Genomic DNA, 22,711 nt, shown 5'->3' on the forward strand with positions numbered 1-22,711 from the left:
TGTTTAAACATCATTAAACCCACTGGGGGCTGGCAAGAAGCATCTGGGAGCCAGACTTTTCCTGTGGACATATGCCAAGTAGTGTATTATATTTCCCCACTAAAGTGAATTATATTGGGAGAATTTTTCTTCTTGACTTTTTTTAATCTAAAATTATTTTCTAGACCTAAGTAAGGACCATATGAAAAACTTGTTTATAGCTACCCAAATTCTGTAGTAGCTGGTGATAACTTTTATTTTTTTAATTTAGCCAGAGTCATGCCACTAAACTACTGCAGTTGGTTAATAATATTCTAATTAGACGGTTCAGGAAAGTTCATATGTCATTTTGTGTATTCTCTTTAAATCAATTATTTATTCTAAGGAAGGACAATATACATTGAATGACCCTTTAATTAAATTCTGTAGTTGGGCATGTCATTAAATTTACATCTTTGATTGCATGATTGAACTAGATGATATAAACCCTAAATTGCATTTTAATATGTAGAAGTATAGCATAACATTCATTGGAATGATAAATGTCACGAGAAGTTTCTAAGATGTCCTGTTTAACTTAAAAAAAAAATAGTATCCAAAGGAGTTTGGGGATGAGAAAACAAAAATTTTGTCACGTTCTAACATAGGCAGGGAGTTAATCTTGGAGCACTGGTATTGCGTAGGTTCTAGTCCCCCAGGGCAGCTGGGATTGTCTTTCTAGAGCAGATGTAGTTACTCCATGCTTCCTTTGGGACTTTGTTGGATGAGATTTTGAACAAATTAGCTCTGGTTTGCCCACCGCGGACAATCAGAATACCCTGTGTTAGTAAGAGCAGACATTGTGTTTATGTTGGCCTTATTTCTGGAATCCAAGTAAGAGACACTGTACTAATGAGAATTCAACCTATCCCTTCAGGAGGCCAAAAATGAGCCAGTGTGTTGTTTTTTAAGCCCCAGTTTTTATTCTTATGTAACTTTCAAGAGCATCAGATCCTGTTTTGCCGGAACGAATGCCAGGTCCTCTTTCCAATGAGTACTGTGGGCCTCCCCACCCTTCTTTTCCCTGTAGGCCCTGCTTGCTTCTTTTGGCAATTCCTTTCTACAGAAATATCTCAGCTTTAAGAGATCTTACATTTTGTAGGCATTATAGCTTATTTTATGATAAATTTTTCTGGGTACCCAGAAAAAAAATAATCCTTCTGTTAGAACTGAAAATGCCTTGAAGACCTAATTCTGCACAGCCCCTTTTAGGGCGATGGAAATTTGTGTTTTGAGAGTGCCATTCTTTTGTATTATGTAAAGTGCTTTAATTTGCCACATTCTTCATGTCTTACTGCAGTCGGTGCTGGGAGGAATTATAGCTATCCTATTCCGAGTGAATCCATCACGGTGGCTCCTGCCTGGGACAGAAGCTGCTTTCGGCTTTGCTTGTTTCAGGGCCTGCCCTTCCTATGTTTTTTCATCATATTTAGTCTCTAAGAGGGACATGATGGGAGATGATTTTTCCATTTAAAAGCTGCGGTCCGACTGAAAGAAAAATGGAGGGGGCAAATGCCAAGCTTTTCACTTTCTGTGGCCATGACAAACAGGATTCTTCTCTGGTTTTTCAGCAGCATGCACTAATTTTCAAGGGAGCTTTTTTCTTTTTCAGGATTGTCAGAGTTAGCCAAGGTTTGTGATTGAAAAGTGTTAGAAATAAGAATATAGGGGCTGGAGCGAGAGCACAGTAGGTAGGGCATTTGCCTTTCATGCAACTGACCTGGGTTCAATCCCCCAGAATCCCATATGGTCCCCTGAAATCTGCCAACAGTGATTCCTGAGCACAGAGCCAGGGTATGGCCCAAAACAAAATAAACTCCACAGAAAACAAACAAACAAAAAGAATATATGTCAGTAAGACATCAAAAATAACGTTCATGTTGTATTTTGTGGCAGTGGGTCGAAGGAGTCATTTTCAGCTGCCTGTCAATAGACCCAGGCCAATCCACAGAAATTTCTTGTCTATAAATATCTTACTGCCAGGGCTGGAGCGATAGCACAGCGAGTAGGGCATTTGCCTTGCACACAGCTGACCCGAGTTTAATTCCTAGCATCCCATATGGTCCCCTGAGCACTGCCAGGGGTAATTTCTGAGTGCAGAGCCAGGAATGACCCCTGTGCATCGCCAGGTGTGACCCCAAAAGAAAAAAATCTTACTGCCTTTTAGCTAACAATGGTTTTTAACTGCTGGTCTGTTGGTGTAAATAGGTTGAAAGTCAGTGAGTCATGGTGCTGCTTCATTAACAGACGCAAGAGCTAGTGATCAGTGCAAGATCTTACAAGAAAATAGGGCCTGAATATGACTTGAGGATAAAGTGTACGTGTGTGTGTGTGTGTGTGTGTGTGTGTGTTTAGGTTCAGATTCCGATTCTGACATTACTTGCAGCTGTGTTGTGGTAAGTTATTGATATCAGTGGCCTTTAACCACCAATCCACAGAACCATGTCAGTCTACAGGTGTAATTTTAAAATTTTCATTTTAAAATTAATTTTTTAAATTTAGTTTTTAATTAAAATTTTAAATTCTTTTTTAAATTAAAAAAAACTGATATATCAACTTTGTTATAATTTCCCATCCATGGACTGGTATGCAGAGCAGGTACTGGGCCTCAGGTGTAAAAAGATTGAACAACACTGATTCGAATCATTCCTTGCCTCTGTCTTTTCATCTGTAAAATGGGAATGCAGCACAGCCTTACTCATAGAGTTTTCAGGGTGGGAAGGAAAAATGAGTATACCTGATAGCATGGTACTAGTACATAGCAGGTCCTCAGGTGATTTTTTATAATTTCTGTTAATAAAATTTGTACATAATATTTTCTGGGTATCGTTTTGGCCACCTCTCCACTTTTTAGTTTTATAATGTTTTTATTTGGCTTTTTGGGTCACACTTGGTGATGCTCAGGGGTTCATCCTGGTTCTGCACTAAGGAATTACTCCTGGTGGTAGTTTGGGAATCATATGGAATGCTGGGGATCGAACCCAGTCAGCCACGTGCAAGGCAAACACCCTACCCATTTCACTTACTATCATTCCTTCCCCCTTTACAATAATTCCTTAAAGGAGATTTTGTATTTCTTCTTTCTCTATTGAAAATTGAGATTGAAATGCATTAATGCATTGTATCAGATTGTTCCAGTTATAAAAGAGGACATAGTGAACTTCTGAAATGTGCACTTTATTTGCCTTTTTAATAACTTCTTCATAAAAGTACAATATGAAAGTCAAAAGACAGGGGCTGTGAGCTAGTACAACAGGGGTTTGATCCCTGGCATTTTCATATGGTCTCCTGATATGGAGGTACCATATGGCACCATCACGTAGTAATCCCTGAGCACAGAGGCAGAAGTAACCCTGAGCATCACTGGGTGTGGCCCAATCCTTCGCCCCCACCAAAGTCAAAAGATATATTATCATTTGATATGGGATTAATTTCTGCTTTAATTTCATTATAATTAATTTTACATTAATATTGTTTAGTGAGGTGTATCTTTTGAAGCTTGAAAGGCAAATGAGATTTGAAGATTCAGTATTCTAATTAACTCATATTAAAAGACTGATAAGAACACCCAAGTCATTTGTCAGTGAAAGCCTCAGAAGTTAATGGCTGTAGGTCACTGGCTCTCAAAGTATGGTCCTCCAACCAGCAGCATGGCCTGTGAGCTTGCTAGAAATGTGCATTCCTGTCCTCTCACCTTCACTGGATCTGCAACTCCAGTCTGGATTTTAGCAGGCCTTCCAGGTGATGCTGGTGCCTGTTGGAGTCCAAGAATCAGTATTCTAAGTAAACAGCATATCCTGGTGATGTGCTGGGGATATTGATGTAGCTCATATGATCTGGTTCTGTACTGGAAGTTACATATCTCAGAGGGAGCTTGTGGGCATAATAGAAAAAAAAATACAAGTGGGGCTGTTGTTTGATAATTGTCACATAAATATTAAACATTCAATACTGTATGCACAATCCCTTCCATTCCTTGGATTTAGGGCTTCTAAGCAGGTGGTAGCTATTATTTTCAGGCACAGTCAATTGAGCACAAATGACCAAGGGACTAAGAGTAACTCTCTCCCTACCCTCAGCTGCCCCTGACTGGGACAGAGACGGGGTCAGGATGGCTGGGTTTATTTTTGTTTAGCAATAAGGAATCTACACCTCAGAGGAAGGGACACTAACAATGTGGAAAGGGAAGAAAAGGAATACACAATAATCACCACTGCATCCTTTTCTTTCTTTGGAAAATGTGGAAGTAGCTTATTTAAAAAAGTGAATGAGTTTGAAGGATATCGGAAATAAATAGGGAAACTGCTGCTATGCCCAGATCTAATTGTGAAAGAAACTAGACAAAAGCAGATGTCACCAGCATTCATCATAGCCTGGGAGGATAAAGAAGGACACTTAGCCAGATACATTTGACCAGACTATAGGAATGCAGATTTCAGAAAGTTCACAGGAAGAATAGATGCAAATGTACAGCTTTGAAGACAAACATGTATCTAAAAATACCATTTAATTTCAGATCACACCAGTCAAGAAAACAAATTATGTATCAGTGTCCTTGTGCTAGAATCCATCCAATAACTAATTTGTAAAGGAATATAGTGGCAACCATTGAAATGGTCAGATACCCAACAAAAGTACTAAGGTAGATACAATTTGTAAATTATGCTAAGTATATCAAATGTCTACAATTGGTGTTTTCTGTTTCAGTAATTCAAAGAAAACAATTACACTTCTTACTCATAGTCCATTTCTGTTAGTAATTATTGTCTGACTGGTTAGATTGGCAAGAAGCACTACAGGCCCAGGCTGGACATAGAGACTCTGCTAGCATCCCCAGCTAACCCCAAATCCACTCGGTTTTGATTCAGTACATATTCAAGGGAAATGCTTTTAGTTTCAGGCCTTTTGTTAGGTTGTGATGACATATATATGTCTTGGGTGAGTTCATACTCAAAGCAAAAGGTAAGCAAATGTTGACAGTTCTCTGAGAGGAATGAGAATGAAGGCCTGAACCAAGGTTTCAGAGTCCAAAGGTAAAAGTAGCTAGTGGTCTGGAGAAATTTTGAAAAAATAGCCTAAATCAGGGGAGATTTGTACCATATCTTAAATTTGAGTAGGAGTAAAGTTCTGCTTCTGGCCCAGAGAAGACTAACATGGCCCTACCCACAGAGGAGCAGAGCTGTGTTAGATGACTCTCAGGAGTGGGGCAATTAACTTGCAAACTCTTCAGAGTTGAAAGTTTCCAGTAGAAGTTTCCTAATTCAAGTCTGTAGGCGATTCATTGTAAATTCTTGTTTTTTCTTTGAAGGGGAGGAGGTGGATTATTTGGATTCTACGTGACAGTAAGTAGTAATGTAGAATCTAAAGTCTTGTATATAGTTCATACCTGGCACGCAGGACTTTCTTTGCTGCTGACTCTTAAGCTCAGAGATGACGCCTGGCCTGGTTCAGGGGACCATAGGAGACAGCAGGATCCAACTCTAAGTGGCCTGATGCAAGGCCAAGAGCCTTCCCACTGTAGCATCTCTCCAGTCCTGTGGAGGATTTATTGTGAGTGGTTTTCCGAGACACCTTTGTGTGAGGGCGAGTGAGGCAGGATTGGGCACGAGAAGCTGACCCACAGTGCATCTGTTCTGTGGTCATGGCTGAACTCCCTGGCTGGGAACTCTGGGACTGGGAAGGCTCTTCAAGGTTGTGCCAAGTAGAGGCAAAGGGGCCTGTCTTCCTCACATCTGCTAATCATTGACCCCAGGCTATCCTTTGGGAAGGCTGTAATCTTGAGTGAAGCAATTCGCTGCAGCCCAAAGCAATTCCTAATGAGGGACCAGCTGTGAGCCTGCAGTTGGAGCATGGTAGCCCCTGCTCTGAAGAGGCCATTGGCATGGAGCTTACCCACTTGAGGTGGATTCTGCAAATTCTGGCCATCTTGGCATCTTTGAAGTGGGCTCCGTCCGAGAAGCTACAGAACAGGTATCAGAGTCCTTTATAGTATTTGAAAGATGAAATAACGACTCTTAGGCCCCAGTATGTGTTTAAGGAAGTGGCATACATGCAACTGGACTTCAGCCAGGCATGTGGCCATAATTCTTCTGAAATCTTCATATAAAGGCCATTGAATAACTGACTATACAACCTTGCCCAAGGGATACAGTTAACTGCTTTTGTAAATACCCTCAAGGTTTGATTCTCAGTACTCTCATACATCAAATTCATCAATGCCTTGAATGAAGATTTGCTCTCAAAAGAGCAGAATCAGGAGCAAGTCTAACCGGGTAAACTATGGTTTGACAGCACATTTGTTCCAGAACTTGAGTTGCACAAGCATGAGAAAGGAAAGTCGAGGCTTCAGCACAAATGAGGAAAGCACATAGGGGTTTGGTCAGTAGCTCAGAATGAGCCAGCAGTATAATGTGGTTCTATTCTGAGATTGTGTGCTTTGGGAATATAAAATAATTACCAGTGTTCTGGGTTAGCAGCAAAAAAATAATAACAGTAATAATAATTCCATGTTGTATTTAGATATTTAACTAAAATTATCCTGGAAAGTACAGGATCGTGATTCTTAAACTTCTGATCTCAAGAGCCCTTTACAAGAATCTTAAAAATTATGGAAAACCCAGAAAGCTGTTTTTATGTGGGTTATGGCTCTCAACTAGAAATTAAAACCAAAAAATTTAAATATGTTTGTTTATTAATGAATAAAAATTGCCATGATAAACCTATTTCATTTTAACATAATTATTTTATTTAAAAAAAATACTATCAGTTTCTCCAAATGTTAGGGAGAAGAGGTGCATGGTTTATATTTTTAAGGTATATTTTTACTGGAAAACATTTCTAATCTCAGATCTGCTTCAGTAGTCCCTCTTTTGTATTGTTTTATTTCTAAGTTGGGTCAGCATTTGAAGAAAATCTAGTCTCATACAGATAAGTAGTAGGAAAAGAGAGATGTACGTATAGTCCTTGCAGAGATAGATTTTTCTTTGATATCATACCCAAATGTAACCAGTGTTTTATTTAAGGTATTTGTAATATAGAACCCAAAAATACTAATAATGAACTTTTCATATTCTGTTGCATCCAAATATTTGTGTCTGGGGGCTGGAGTTCTAGTACAGTTGTCCGGGCATTTGCCTCGGCATGTGGTTTATCCCCATTTCATCCCCGACCCCCCATATCCCTAGAGCAGCATCAGGAGTGATCTCTGAGCACAGAGCCAGGAGTAAGCCCTGAGTACCACTCAGGTGGCCCAAAAACTGAAAAATAAAATAGTGTAAGATAAACTAAAATTCAGGAGTTTTTTTTTTTATAAAATTTTATAAAATCTATCTTTATACTTTTAATGAATCATTGGCCCATCCATTTTTTTCCCCACATCTTGAACTGGTCAGTTGAAGACTTCTGGTTCACTGCAGTATGTAAATACTTCCTAATATTGACATAATTAAAGTTTAAAAAAAATATTTACCTGGGCTGGAGAGGTAACTCTGAGCTCCACACTGAGCTTTACATGATGGTGGCCCAGGCTTGAACTCTGTCTGGTCCCTCAGGATTGCTGGGAGCATTGAGTTTTGGGTGGAGAGTAGCCTTTGAGCACCACTGAGTGTTTAAATGCCAGAATGCTGTCTGGCTCACAGTGTAGAATGAAATATGATATGCTGGCCCATTTGCTCCAAAACTGGAGTTGCAAGAGTATGAAAAATCCATAGGTTCCTGAAATCCAACTTCTGGGGCCCAGGGATGTGGCTTAGTGGCAGAGAGCCTGCTGTGACAGTAGGAAGTCTCCTGCTTGAAACCTGGCACCACCCCGCTTCACTGTCACTGTCACTGTCATCCCACTGCTCATCAATTTGCTCGAGCAGGCACTAGTAATGTCTCCATTGTGAGACTTGCTGTTACTGTTTTTGGCACGTTGAATACGCCATGGGTAGCTTGCCAGGCTCTGCCGTGCGGGCGAGATACTCTCAGTAGCTTGCTAGGCTCTCCAAGAGGGACAGAGGAATCGAACCTGGGTCGGCCGCATGCAAGGCAAACACCCTACCCGCTGTTCTATTGCTCCAGCTCGTAATCCCTAGTACCACAACCATATGTGCAAGCCCAGCAACCAAGTGTGTGAGCCCCCCTGGACACTGCAGCAACAAAGGGAAGGAAAGGAGGGAAATGCTCCCTTTTTTTAAAGCTCTGATTTTATCACTGACAATAAACTTCAGTATTCATTGAAATAGCAAGCTTGCTTTGTTCAGTTCTGAGAAAGCGTCTGCCAACCCCTCAAGTCTAAGTAACCTTAGGTTGTCATTTTTTCAAGTAAACATGGTGTTCCCTGTGCAAGGGCTGCTTCAGTGTGTCCCTGTCTCCGGCATCTGGAGATGCAGCAGCAGGACTTCATGCAGTCTTTAGGTTTTGCAACACAGAATATTAAGAAGACATGTGCTTGAGATTGGTTCTATAGGAAAATAATAATTTTACCGCTTTGTCAAGGCCACTAGGTGAAACTGCCTTGTCTGTCTTAATTGCTTGTTCAAGGCAGTGAGGAGTACGGTGACAGTTGGATGCCACTGCGCTGATTTATGTCCAGGCATCAGCAGTTTACCCATCGCCGCTCTCCCACCTCAGTGCAAATGTTAGCACAATGAAAAAGCAAAAAGCAAATGTCTGTATTTTATTATGAAAACACTTCTGACCTCATAGATCCCCTGCCACCTTCCTCCCCCTTCCCCTCCCCCTCAACACACACACACACACACACACACACACACACACACACACACAGAGTATGCAAAGCACTGCTGGTGCCAATAGAAGCAATAAGCTGAATGGGTAATGGTTCCTCTGATGGACCTGTGTTTTCTCTTTCTTGGATACTTGAGAACAAGTGAAGTTGCATTGTGGCCAATGAGGAAGAGCGTATGAGCAGAGCCAAGTGGGTGACATGAACTGGACATCTGTCTCTCTGCGATTCTCTTTGGAGATAGTACACAGTTAGACCCTGCTGTCATTGCTCTGCTGTAATTAAGTGATTGTAATACCACCTGGCTTATCACTGGAGACTCAGGGTTACTCCTACTCTGCTCTGCACTCAGGAATTTTCTCCTGGCAGTGCTCGGGGAACCATCTGCGAGGATCGAACCCAAGTGAGCGGCGTGCAAGGCAAGCACCGTGACCCTCATACTATCTCTCCAGCTGCTGGGTAGTGTTTTTTTACAGGAAAAAAATTCAATATGTCAAAGCCTAGTTCAAGATGAAATAGTTCTGCGTTTTTAAATGGGATTCAAACAGTGTCCAAAGAAATACATAGACATTTGGACAAAGGGATGATGGAATATAAGTATACTTGCAGTGTTCTTGTTAAAAATAAGATTGAAGGAGAAACAGGAACTGAATTAAGGTGGGCTTGAACGGTGTTCCTCAACCTTTTAGCAGCTGCAGACTGACCCCTGCCTTACATGCAGGCCCATGGACCAGCAGTTATAAAAGCACTGGGAGACCAGTGGGTCAGCCTTTCTGGACCTGGGGACCAGCACTTGCCTGTAGACTGGTGAGAGAAGACCACTAGCCCAGAGAAGGCTTTTGATAGTTCATGAATGAGTGGTATTTTGTCTTGGCTTATTTCTATTTTCTGACTTCCAGCAAGGAACAGGTACCATTTTTATGACAATTTAAAAATAAAATGTGTATACATTCTTATTAATTTTGGTTTTAGAACCACACCTGGGGGTGCGCAGGGCTTACTTCTGCTCTGTGCTCAGGGATCACTCCTGGCAGCTCTTGGGGAACCATGTGGGTGCTGTGATTGAACCCAGGATGGCTGTGTGCAAGGCAAGCACCCTACCCACTGTATTCTATCTCCAGCCCACATTTAAATGAAATTTTTTTTAAAAGAAAGAACATAGATGTAGCAAACTGTAATTGTAACAGAAATCCAAGCCAGGTAGAGGCTGCTGTAATAATGTAATTTGGACCTTCTGGGTTAAAATAAATTTTCAGTTTTCAGAATTTACTATTAATTTTAGTTACAGAGCAAGAATTTGCACCTTATAGAAGAGTTAGGGAAAAAATATGTACTCTTGCAGGCAACAAGTAGCTACATCTCATTGTTTTTTATGCTTAATATTTTGTAGAAGTGGGGTTATTTGCTGCCTCGTTGCTTCTGTGCAATAGAATATGGCCTATTCATAGTTAACCTGGGTACTTGCTTTGCCTGCCCTGGTTGCCTTGGCGATCCCGGCTACTTCCTGTGCAACAGTACAACAGTAGATGACTTTTGCAGAGACGGCTGTATGCGTGCTGCGTAGAAGGCCACAGAGGGAGAACAGACCAGAGTGCACGGTGCTTGGCCTTGGACCAGGCCTTCCACACTCCTGCCCCACTTCCTCTCTAGTGAAATGAGGAAGTCAAACTAGATTGTGTCTAAGGCTTCTTTTCCTTCTCACATTTCCCCTTGACAACTGACGGAACTTGAAGTTTCCCCCCAACAACTCAACCATGTTAACTAGTTTAAATGTCTGTGAAAAAGAATTATTTTTTTTTATTTTTAAGTGTGTGTATAAATTAATATTTATTTACGGTTTGGGGGACATACCGGGCTGTGTTCAGAGCTTACTCCTGGCTCTGTGCTCAAAGATCAATCCTGACAGGCTCATGGGGCCATACGTGGGCTGAATCAAACTCAGATCAGGAATGTGTAAGGCAAATACCTTACCTGCTATATTGTCTCTCTGATCCCATATAAATAAATATTTTAATATCATAGCATGGAAATTTATCATAACCAAATGCCTTTGCTTTTTTCTGTAACAACCTTTTTATACTAGACTATAAGAATACAATATCAAGGTTGAAAATTAGATTATATTATTGAACAATTATTGCTTATTTTGTTGCTTTTTATATCATATTAACCTTCTTGGTTGCTAAATTAATAAGCGGATGCAAATACCTAGCTCCTGTGGTAATGAGCTTGCTACTGCATGCTAATTTGTGCATTTTTCCCCTGAATAATTTGATTATTTCGTTGGCCTCTCCAAATCCTGCTCAGAGTACTATAGGTAGACATTATTACCTCTATACAGATGGCTCTGAGAATTGGAATTAGTGTCAAGGTCACATGAGTAACTAGAACTTTAATTCTAGGCTCCCATTTGCCTGATTTCCAAAAGCATAAACTTAATTCTAAATATGTGCTCAGTCATCTTTATCCTTTTATATTTTTAAAAATACTAAAGGCACATAGGTCAAACTATAAAAATCTTTAGTGCTGTAAAATATTTGTCTGTGTGCTATATAAATACAGAAATTCTTTCGATACACCATGTTTTCAATTACAGTAATCCACAGTAGAGAGACCATTAGAGAGTTTGCTTCTTACAGCCAAGTGTTTATTAAACCATCTCTCCACATATTCTCAGGAATACAGCTACAGCAGCAACTGTTTTCATTGTTGCTCTGATAGGAGTGTGGTGAATTCAGTGTTTACCTGGTTGCCCCAGTCAAATTTGATGACTAGGGGCTGGAGCGATAGCACAGCGGGTAGGGTGTTTGCCTTGCATGCGACCAACCCGGGTTCAATTTCCAGCATCCCATATGGTCCCCCGAGTACTGCCACGTGTAATTCCTGAGTGCATGAGCCAGGAGTAATCCCTGTGCATCGCTGGGTGTGACCCAAAAAGCAAAAACAAACAAAGAAATTTGACGACTGAAGACACTTGGGTGGATGCCTAATTTGTTTTCACTATGGGATCAAGATTTTCAGTTCTCCAGCTGAAATGTATCCCTTTTCATAAATAAAATCAGAAATATTAATAAAATATGTAATCCAAAAAAGAGCTTGCTTATATGGTCATAATTTTAATTTTTAAATTTTATTTTGGGACCACTTAGGGCTTATTCCTGACGTTGTGTTCAGGGGTCACTCCTAGAATTAATCAGGGGAACACCTGATGCAGGGGATTTAATTGGGTTGATCACATGTAAGGGAAGCACCTTCCTTAACTACTGAACTCTTTCTTTGCCCCGGTCATAATTCTGAATTCCCTCACCCCTGACTCTGCTCTTCAGTGTATCTAACCTACAACTTTATAACAATGCTTGTGTGTGTATGTGCGGGCATGTGTGTGCATGTGCGTGTACACATGAAAACTTAAAATTGTATTTATCTTCCTTTTACACTCTGCAGAGAAGTTGTACTTCACAGAGATGGCTTGGTTCCTTATTATGTCTTTTCATTCCATTTTCTCTGATTGAGGGACATCTCACTTGTTGTACCCTGGGGCTTGAGCCCTTGCTCAGGTCAGCCTGCTGCTCAGAAATGCAAATAAACTCCTTTCAGATCTTCATGTATAGGAAGACTCACCTTTGCATGTTTTTTTTTAAGTAAACATTTTAAACATTGAGATTTAAGTGATAACTGCTGTTGATGAGAAATAATCCACTTTCAGTTATAAGCTGCATTTGATTTTTGTTGTTGTTGTTTGTTTTGGGATCATACCCAGCAGTCCTCGGGATTATTCCTGGATCTCCGCTCAGTGATCATTTGTGGCAGGGTTCTGGGGACCATACTTGGTGTCAGAGATCCAGCTCAGGTTGGCTGCATGTGAGGCAGGAGCCTACTTGCTGGACAATCACTCCAGCCCCTGAGCTGCATTTGGAAACTTTACAAAATACCAAATACTCTGTGATGACTTTAGGGGCAGTTACTGACAGGGAAGTGAGAGGCGGGGAAGGAGAGTTGGGAGAATTAGCAAGGAGATGTGTTTTCAGCATTCCAGTCTGAAGTTCTCTTTCTACATCATCATGGAGAGGTACATTGAACCTAAGACATGCTTTAAACGCAATATCTATCATAATAGTATAGAACCTACCAGCTTGAATTTCATTTTTGCATTCATAAAATAATGATAAAAGTGCTACCTTACAGATTGGTTATGTAATTGATGCAAATATATACTCATGAAGATTTAATAAACCTTTTTTTTTCTTTCTGGGTCACACCCAGCAATGCTCAGGGGTTACTCCTGGCTCTGCACTCAAGAATTACTCTTGGCGGTGCTCAGGGGACCATACGGGATGCTGGGAATCAAACCCGGGTTGGGTTCTGCTCTGTGCTCAGGGATCACTCCTGGCACCTCTCGGGGAACCATGTGGGTGCTGGGATTAAACCCAGGATGGCTGTGTGCAAGGCAAATGCCCTACCCGCTGTACTATCTCTCCAGCCCCCACATTTAATAAACTTTTGAGACAAATGCATATGCATACAGTGGAAAACAAAATCTGAGCAATTTCAAATTGAAACCCAGCATTTATTCCAGATAATATCTTTTGATTTTGTGTTGTATGGAATTCAGCAGGGTTTTTTTTTCCTCAGGTGTTTTCTGAGAGAGGAAATCATTGTGAAAGGTTGCCCTTCCTTCATCTAAAGATGTGAACACCACATATCCTCTTATAGTGCTAAAAAGAAAAAAAATTATATATTTAGCTTTTTCCAAGGCATGTCAGCTACGTGTGTCATTTGCTTGTCACTTTCCTTTTTTAGTTATTTATGCTTTAAAAATAACAGTAAGCCAGAAGTAGCCATTTTGTTAAAACAGATCTGTGGCCTATATTAGGGTAATAATCCATCTGTCATAGAACTGGATCAATTAGTAAAATTGGTTAATCCAGAAGAAAATTAAAATATCTTTACTTTTTCTATAGTATATGCTCGGATGGTGGAGGTCCTAGGAGGGATTTGGGGGAGACTCACTTTTCTGCCATTCTTCCTCTCAGTGCATTTCAGAAAGAAAGCTACTTATTTACTGAAAAGACAAGTGAGATTGGATTTCAAGCTTTTGGGTTCTGTGTGGCCTGATTTCTCCTGAAAGTTTTGTATTTTGATAGTTTAATGTTAACAGCTTGCAGTGATGATCAGAACAATTCTGATATTAATGGTTTGGTTTGGTAAATGCATAACTGTGTTTGAATTACCTTCTGCAATTAGTTCATTTTACTGTTATTTTCATCTTGTCTGATCAGAAAATCTCCTGATGATTCTTCTGACAATGTGTGATTGGAATAATAACTTCACATGTTGAAGAGTTTTGTGCTGCAGCTGAGAGGCATGTAAATACAAGCTGCTTATTTGCAAGAAGCTTCCAGATTTGCAATATGATTGCTATGGAAACCACATAATGAAAACCTTATAACCATCTGTGTGGTTTGATGGATTTTACTGCATAGCTGAGCTGTTTTTGTTTACTGTTATTAAAATGTTGAATAGAATATATTAACTCACAAATGTTGACTATTTGAGGTATTAATTAGTATTATATAATGACATTGTACCTTACCATCAAAATAAGATATGTTTAATAATAAGACTTTTTAAAGAGCATGTGAGTGTATTTCCAATATATTTCAAAGATGATTATTGTATAGAATTTTGGTCACTTTATATATTTTCTGAGTGGCATAAAGAGGTTTGTTCTGCTAATAAAACAGTAGAATTTTATTTTTGTAATTGTTTAATCCATTAGTTCACTCTATTTTTGTGAACCTCTCCCTGACACCAGATTCTATTCAAGATTTTGAGATTTTTGCTTATAAGATTTAAAAAATACACAGAGCAAATTTTATTTTGTTCTATTATTAGCCCAAGATAATATAAGTTGAGTGTAGTTGAGGGATAAATGATGTATAAAATGCTTCAAGCTTTGACTTAGAAATATCAGCACAAGGTTTGAGACAGGGCATTATTTTACTGAGCTACCCATTCTTTAAAGAACTTTGAAAAAAAACATGTTGGACATGAGTATCAATTTGTCTACTTCACAGTAAATACTAATACTTTGGGGTTTTTTCTTCCTTTTTGGGTCACACCTGGTGATGCTCAGGGGTTACTCCTGGCTCAGCACTCAGGAATTACACCTGGCAGTGCTCAGAGGGACCATATGGGATGCTGGGAATCGAACCTGGGTCAGCCTCATGGAAGGCAAACACCCTACTCACTGTATACTATCACTCTGTACCCACTAATACTGAAGTATATATTTCTGATACTCTGCTAATTTAAAATACTTGCACATAGTATAGTCACTTAAATTTTAGTAAAACATTAATAAATTCATAGAAGTAAATCCTTCCATATCCATTGTCAGCTTTACCAAGAGCATAGTTTTTACATTTTATTATGAAAAATTCATTTTTGTGATCAATATCAGTATGGTTAAGTTAAATTTTAGTGTCTTTTTAAAAATCGAGAGTCCTGCCTTTGCTTTCATGTGGCTTTTGATTTGATCAAGTACCCATAGCTCTTACACTAGTCTATTTATTTATGTATTTTTATTGAATCATTGTGAGATACAGTTAGAGTTGTTTGTGATTGAATTTCATTCATACAATGTTCCATCATCTATGTATTTCCCACCACCAATGTTCTCAGTTTTCCTCACACCCCCAGCCTGCCTCTATGGCAAACACTTTCCTTCTTTCTCTTGCTCTTGCTCTCTCTCTCTCTCTTTTTGGACCTACTGGTTTGCAATGGCTGGAGTGATAGCACAATGGGTAGGGCATTTGTCTTGCATGTGGCCGACCGGGGTTCAATTCCTCCGTCCCTCTTGAAGAGCCCAGCAAGCTGCCAAGAGCATCCCACCCGCATGGCAGAGCCTGGCAAGCTACCTGTAGCATATTCGATATGCCAAAAACAGTAACAAGTCTCACAATGGAGACGTTACTGGTGCCCGTTCAAGCAAATTGATGAGCAACGGGATGACAGTGACAGTGATATAGTGATGGTTTGCAATACAGGTACTAAAAGGTAATCAGGTTTATCCTTTTACCGACTTTCAGCACTCAGTTCTTGTCCAGAATGATCATTTCCAACTATCATGGTCATAGTTGTCCCTTCTCTATCCTAGCTGCCCTCTGCCCACCACCACTTATGACAAGCTTTCCACCGTGGACTATTTCTACTGTCCTCAGGTATTAGTCCATACTAATTTTTTTGTATCCTGCAAATGAGTCCAATAATTTGCAGGATATTATTACAAATTATATCCCTCTCCCTCTGACTTATTTCACTCATCTATTTAAATGTAAATTTCTGAATTCTTTTTTTATAGTTTTCCATCATGTATATGTACCATAGTTTCTTTATTCAGTCATCTGTTCTCAGGCACTCCATTTGTTTCCAGATCCTACCTATAGTGAATAGTGTGAATAGTGCTTCGGTGAACACCAGCGTGCAGATGGCGCCCCCAGGGTGTATTCCCAGAAGTGGTATTGCTGGATCTTATGGAAGCTCAATTTTTAGCTTTTTGAAGAATACCCATACTGTTTTCCAAAAGAGCTGGACCAGTCAGCATTCCCACCAACAATGAAGGAGAGTCTGTTTCTCTCCTCATCCATGCCAGCACTGATTGCTCTTGTCTTTTTGATGTGTGCCAGATTCTATGGTATGAGATGATGCTTCAGTGTTGTCTTTTACTAATTTTTAACTAAATGTTTTACTATTTTACTCCTTACTATTGTGTTTGTAATCAAGTTGGAAGCAATGTATAAAAACTATAAAAAGTAAGGAAAATTTTGTCTGAAAGGAAACTAATTGTAAAATAATTTGGATTACATGACTGTATCTCCTGAAAAAACCTTTAAAATTTACATAAAAACACCCTACTAATCTAGTCACAAACTTTGAGGTTTGTCATAGTGAGATAAGTGTTGTTGAAAAGACAGAATTCAGTATTAGATATTTATTCGATTTTCAAGGTGTTAATTACTGCTTGACAAAACCATATTAAATTGCCATGTAGCTTCAATTTAGCATTTATGAAGCACCAAATACTTCCAATTTTTCCCTATCTTGGAGCTCTAAGTGTTTTATTTGAATTTAGTTACAAAAGTTCAACACACTCCCTAGCTTGGTATAAATGCTAATTTTGTTAATATCTGCTTCAGAATTTTCATGGCACTTCTAAATTCACATTTTCAGCCCCGACCTCCTTAGTGCCAACTTTTTAGTTGCTCCTCGATATTGGTATTTTTAGTGTAGTGCCAACTTGTTAGTTGCCCCTGGGTATTTGCGTCAGGTTACCCCAGGAGTACCGGAAGTATCTTGTTAACAGATGGTAGCCCATCAGCAAATAAATAGCTCATCTAAATTCCTTTTAGCAGTAATGTTTCCATTTGTCCCTTCATGTAGCTCAAAATCTTGTATCATTCTAGACTTCCCCCTTCACCCCCATGTATATAAGCACCAGTTTATCAGAACCACATCCCTTCTGTTTCCTCTGCCCTTTTGGTTCAGGGCTTGCCCTTAGAGTCCAGTCACAGGGCTCACTCCCTGCACACCTTTCTTTCATCTCAGACCCACACTGTATCACTCTATCACTGTCATCCCATTGCTCATTGATTTGCTCGAACGGGCACCAGTAACATCTCCATTGTGAAACTTGTTACTGTCTCCAAAAGGCATATCGAATATGCCACAGGTAGCTTGCCAGGCTCTGCTGTGTAGGGGAGATACTCTCGGTAGCTTGATGTTTATGGTCCTTCCAGCACTGGCACAAGCTGCTAGCATCATCCCTATTCCCTTCTGCTGTGGGTACCATGTACTTGAGCCAAAAGGAATGTGACTGTGCTCGTTTCTTTTGTTCATCTGTCTAGAAATAGTCGCCTCCTTGTCTCCCCTCATTCCAGTTCTCTCCAGATGTCAACTTCACAGCATTCTCTACTTGGATGGTTTTGCCTCTATACCCCTATTGTACCTTGTTCTTTGTATGTCAGGCTTATGTCCTTTATCCAGTTTTCCTTTAGATCCTGCTTTCTCTAGGGTGGTGGCTAGACTGAGATATCATATGGTGCCAGAGATTGAAACTGGGGCTCCTACATGCAAAGCAAACACTCCGGCTCTTTCAGCCATCTCCTATTCCTAGATCTTGTCTTCATCTCCCTCCAGGCTATCTGTTCCCCTGCTACCCTTGCCTCCCCGGTAGAACTTCTGTTACAGGTAGTTAATACTCAGTCAAGATTTATGATGGACTGATTCAATACTCATAATGGGATTTCCATATTTTTCTTTAAGGTTTTGGATTTCTCTTGAGTGTTAGTCTTTTGCTGAACCCAGTCTTTCTTTGCCTTGTCATGTTGGTCCTATGACCTCTTTTAAATATTTTTAAATTTTACACAAAACGTTGAGAAATAAGTAATGTAATAAATGTATCTTTGTGTAGAAGAATCAAATAGCTTGTTGGCTGTGTCTAAAACTCTTCTCATTAGTCATAGTGTATGTCTTCCTATATCTTGGGGAAGATATGAAATGAGAGAATGTGAATGTGATAAAGTTAAAGCCCTGAAAATCAAGAACATGCACTTTGTCATCATAACCTTAAGTTTGAAGAACAGACATTAAAAGTTTATTCACCTTTTCTACTCTCAAATTACTCATCTGTAAAATGAAGATTTAGCAATTACTTATCTATGAAATCTTAGCATCCACAATAGTGCATGACATTGTGAAGGTCCTTAATATAATGGGGGGGGGGGAGTTTCTTGAAGATTGAGAATCCTTATAATATCCTCTTATAATGATCAACTTCATGAGAAACTATTAAGTATCTAATACTCATTAGAAAGATTATTTTATTACTAAATGTTTTCTGTTTGCTGTAGAAATGTATTAAGGAAGGACCATGGTTTTATTTATCACACATTTGTCACAGTAAATATGTCTGCATATGATTATATATGACTGGGTATCATCTTGCTGGATGTTAGAGCTTTTTTTGATTTAAGATGGTTCCAGATGAATGTTCTTGCCCTTCTTCAATTTTATCAAGCCAAAAAGCAGGGCAGTGCCTTGGAAATAGATGGAGGTTTATTTGTTCAGGTTTAGATTATTTTGGGAAAGGAATGCAAATTTAGAGTATCGGTCTCATTCTCTGAAAAGGACTTTGTATGTCTTAAGAATTTCACTTTTGCTCTTTAAAATGGGGTGAGTCCCACTGCATGATCCCCCAGAACCCATCGGTATCCTGTAATCCTGTTTCTTTGCAGAGGAGGAAGAGGACAGCGCCCCAGTGAAAGCGGAGAGACAGCAGAAGGGGAGCCAGGACAGTGCGCCTCAGCCCTCAGGTAAGGCAGTGCACGGCCTCCTGGGAGCGCCCCTTTGGGTTTTGTTTTTCTTTTTTTTTGTCACGTTCTTACTGCTCTAAGGACATTTACACAGCTCCCCCAAGTTGACTTCTTAGGTCTGGATATCTTATGGCTGATAAGCTGCTTAGTCCCATTTAGGATGCACGAAAACCACTTGAGAAGGATTTATAAAGTAAGCCAATTTATACAAGGTATTCCTTCCTGAATTACTTTGTAATGACTCAATTAGCTTTCATTTCTGCACAAAGGAGATTTAGTTGCATAAATTAGCTTATCATCATTGAGGAAGTGTCACAGCTAAAGGACAGTTTATAGATACAACATGCAGTTGCTGTCAAACCTATAAGAATGTAATATAGACATCTGTGTATACTTTGTGCTTGAGTAGAACAGACTTCTGCCATTCAGAGACTAACAGGGGACAACAAGTTGCCCAGGGGACTGGCAATGTAGACGTCTCTGAAAAGGTCAACTTGACACAGGCTCTGACAATCGACCCACAGCTCTGTCTTCTTTGATAAAAATCAGATAAACTTAAGACCGCTAATTGATCTGCAGCCTGTTTAAATGTTGGCCATGCATATCTTCATTGCATATGATTAACACAGAAAGCAAATGAATTGGGGAAGAAATGCCAGAGTCCAGTGACAGCAGCTTAAAAATTGGAAAAGGACACTGGTGGCCTCGAAGGCAAAGGAAGGATATTCCCCTTATCCATTTCCACTTGGCACATGGCCCCAACTACTAATTATGACAGAGGCTGGAAAAATAACTACACGTGCTCTGTACAAAATCACATGATAGAGACAGCCCCCCACCCCTTTTTTTCCTGGTTGTTATTTCCAAATAGCAGGAGATAAACCATATCTGTAGTGCAAGCATAAGGTTAGTTTTGATAAACCAGCAATTCTTTTACACGGAAAGAAGAGGAGGCCTGCCTGCTTATCAGAACTTAACACCTCTGCACAACCACATGTCAGCTGGGGCAAGGTCTCCCCTATCATCCCGTGTCCTGCAAAGAGCTGTAGCCGGGGGTCACCTTCCTCTCTCCACCACGTCCATCCATCACTCTTTCAAGCTGTCAGGGGTGGGGTGGACCCAAAGTGTGTGTTCAGGAAGTAGCTTTCCAGAGACCTTCCTACTGTGACATGTGGAAAGGAAACAGGACTCTGATTTCCGGCCCTGGGCAGGAAGGCAGAAGCAGGTTGCTGCAAAAGGTTTAGGTTTGCTTCTTCCAGAAAGGAAGTGAAAACCAAGTCTCACTTGGTGATAGCCCGCCTGCTGGCTTTGTAAAACAGCAGCCCTGAGCCCCGTAGCTGAGTAGGGTCTCGAGGACGGTGTTCGATAGTAATTGAAGTGTATGTGCTTTGTTTTGTGTCATGAAGCTTCTGCCCCCAGCATGTCATTTTTCCTTTCCCTTCTTTATTTGCCCTTTTTCTTTTTCATTCCAGTGCAGGTGGAAAAACTAGGCACATAGATAATTCTTTACACAAATATAAATATTTTGGCTTAAAGCAATTATATTTTTCAAAACCCTTTTAAGGTCTCCTCAGTGTTTGCCTTTGAGGAAAGGGGGATGTTTTTCCTCAAAGGAATGCAATAAGTTGATCTAGCTTTTCATGCAATAGCTACAAAGCCCTGCAATAATTCTTATCTTTGGTGACATGAAATTCTTTTCAAGCAACAGTTTTAATGCTTTGCATAGAGGTGACCTCTGCTCTCCCAGGGCTGTCAGAGATGTAACACTAGAAGTTTCTTTGCTGCGCCAGGGAGCGAGTTGACAAGGGTATTACTATCTTGCTGAGCATCACATGACGTGAACTTCTAACCTTACTCAAGAATGTTATATATTTTTCACATTGACTGACTTTACTTAAAAAAAAAAAAAACTTAGACCTTTGTGTAGGTAAGCAGCAGCAAAGTTAACTTTGTATTTTAGGTTCTTTCAAGCATAAACTTAGAGGTTTTTGCATGCATCTGCTATAGTAATAACCGTTGCACCACATGTTTTTGAATACAGATACAGTAGAATAACCTCACCTTTCTGAAATAGTGTGCAAATTCCCAGGGACCACTTCTTCATGACCTTATTGTTATTGTGCCTTTTATCCATATCATCATACTTTTAAAAAGTTTGTTTTTGCAAAATTATCTCAAATGTTTAGTTTATGTTTCATAACAACTCTCTCATCTTTACCCAACTGATCTCTTCTGTATATCTTAAAAAGCACGAACAAGTACCTTGTTTAAATCCTTTGCAAGCTAGCTAACTTGTCTCTTCCCTCCCCCATTCCCTTTTACCTCCTTTTAACCCATTCTTGCTCCTCAGGATAAGAAATGTAATGTGATTTGTGTGTGTGTGGGGGGGGGGGGGATTTGAGAAACAGATCATGATATGATAGAGCCAGGAAATTAATCCATGCAGTAAAGACAACTGAACAGACCTCATTAGTATTCAGGATGTATGATTATCTGCGGCTTATCTATCCCTTTTTGTTTTTCATAACTTATCTCACATGGATAATTTTTTAGTATCTAGGTTCCTTTCGTGAGTCGGCTGTGCTTTTGAAGCAATATTCATGCTTAATTATTCTGTGCATGTTCAGCCACACTTGACATTTCATAAAGTAAACCAGAGTAAACCTGCTGCTGTCTAAGGAACAAGATGAGTCCTAATTTGGGGGTCCAGATTTTGTACCAAGAATCTAAACATGTTCTTCTTGAGGAGATTAAGGTTAATCAACACTGATAACCAGGTTTTCTCCCTGGTCGTGATTCTTTTTCTTCAGGAAAAAATTAAAAGTGGTGCATGCTGAAAGAGAGACAGTTGTATGGCCATGTAGCTGGATGACATCAACCACTTATTCTTTAGCAGAGAGCTCACTTATGGGATACAGAAATGAGGTTGGTCTTTGGGTAACATCATCATCAAAATTATAGAAAGCACAGTGGAAAATGCCTCTTTCCCCCAGTATCGCCAGATACTAGCTTGGCTGCCTCTGCAGCGGTGAGGTTTAATGAAATGCTCAGGATGCACGTCTGGGGAGGGATGCATCTCGCACACGGTGGGGGTCTCCTCTCCCCCCTCATGTGCGCCTGTGACTCCCATTAGCGTTAATGGGAGTTTCTCCAAGCGCATCCAGGAGAAGAGAGACCCTAAAGTGATAAGGATTATGTGCTAGAAATCACCATCTACTTTTCTCTTCCTTCCTTAGCCCCTTCCAAACCCCGACCCTTTGGGAAGATCTGTAGAATGTACAACTGTTTGTGAGAAAATCGGGAAAAAGAAGGAGCAGCCTGGATAGCTTGGGGAAACACTGGGAGGCTTTAGCAAAACCAAACACCTCTCGTTTTTAGCGCGTTTTATTTCTTCCACCTTTTGGGTCTGGCCTGCAGCAGAGCTGCGCACGAAGGAGCGGAAGGAGCCGTTGGGATCCCTGTACCTCCAGCCCTCGATGGGGGCGGCCTTGCATGCCCAATGATGTCATCCTCTGCGCGCTCTGATTCCCTGACTTTTAAACTGACACTGACGGACTGCGCAGGGCGCAACATTTGACCCATTTAGCAGTTG

The 22,711-nt window shown here is 40.2% G+C and overlaps 1 protein-coding gene across 1 annotated transcript in view; it reads left to right on the forward strand.

Annotated features, from left to right (window-relative positions):
• SKAP2 (src kinase associated phosphoprotein 2) overlaps nt 1–22,711 on the forward strand; it is a 191,435-nt gene that overhangs the window by 150,855 nt on the left and 17,869 nt on the right. The window contains exon 10 of the mRNA XM_004604065.2: nt 19,042–19,119. Within this exon, the coding sequence (XP_004604122.1) occupies nt 19,042–19,119 (78 nt within the window). The remainder of the gene's footprint in view (nt 1–19,041; nt 19,120–22,711) is intronic.

This window comes from Sorex araneus, chromosome 1 (genome assembly GCF_027595985.1).
Source record: "Sorex araneus isolate mSorAra2 chromosome 1, mSorAra2.pri, whole genome shotgun sequence".
NCBI classification, from domain to species: domain Eukaryota; kingdom Metazoa; phylum Chordata; class Mammalia; order Eulipotyphla; family Soricidae; genus Sorex; species Sorex araneus.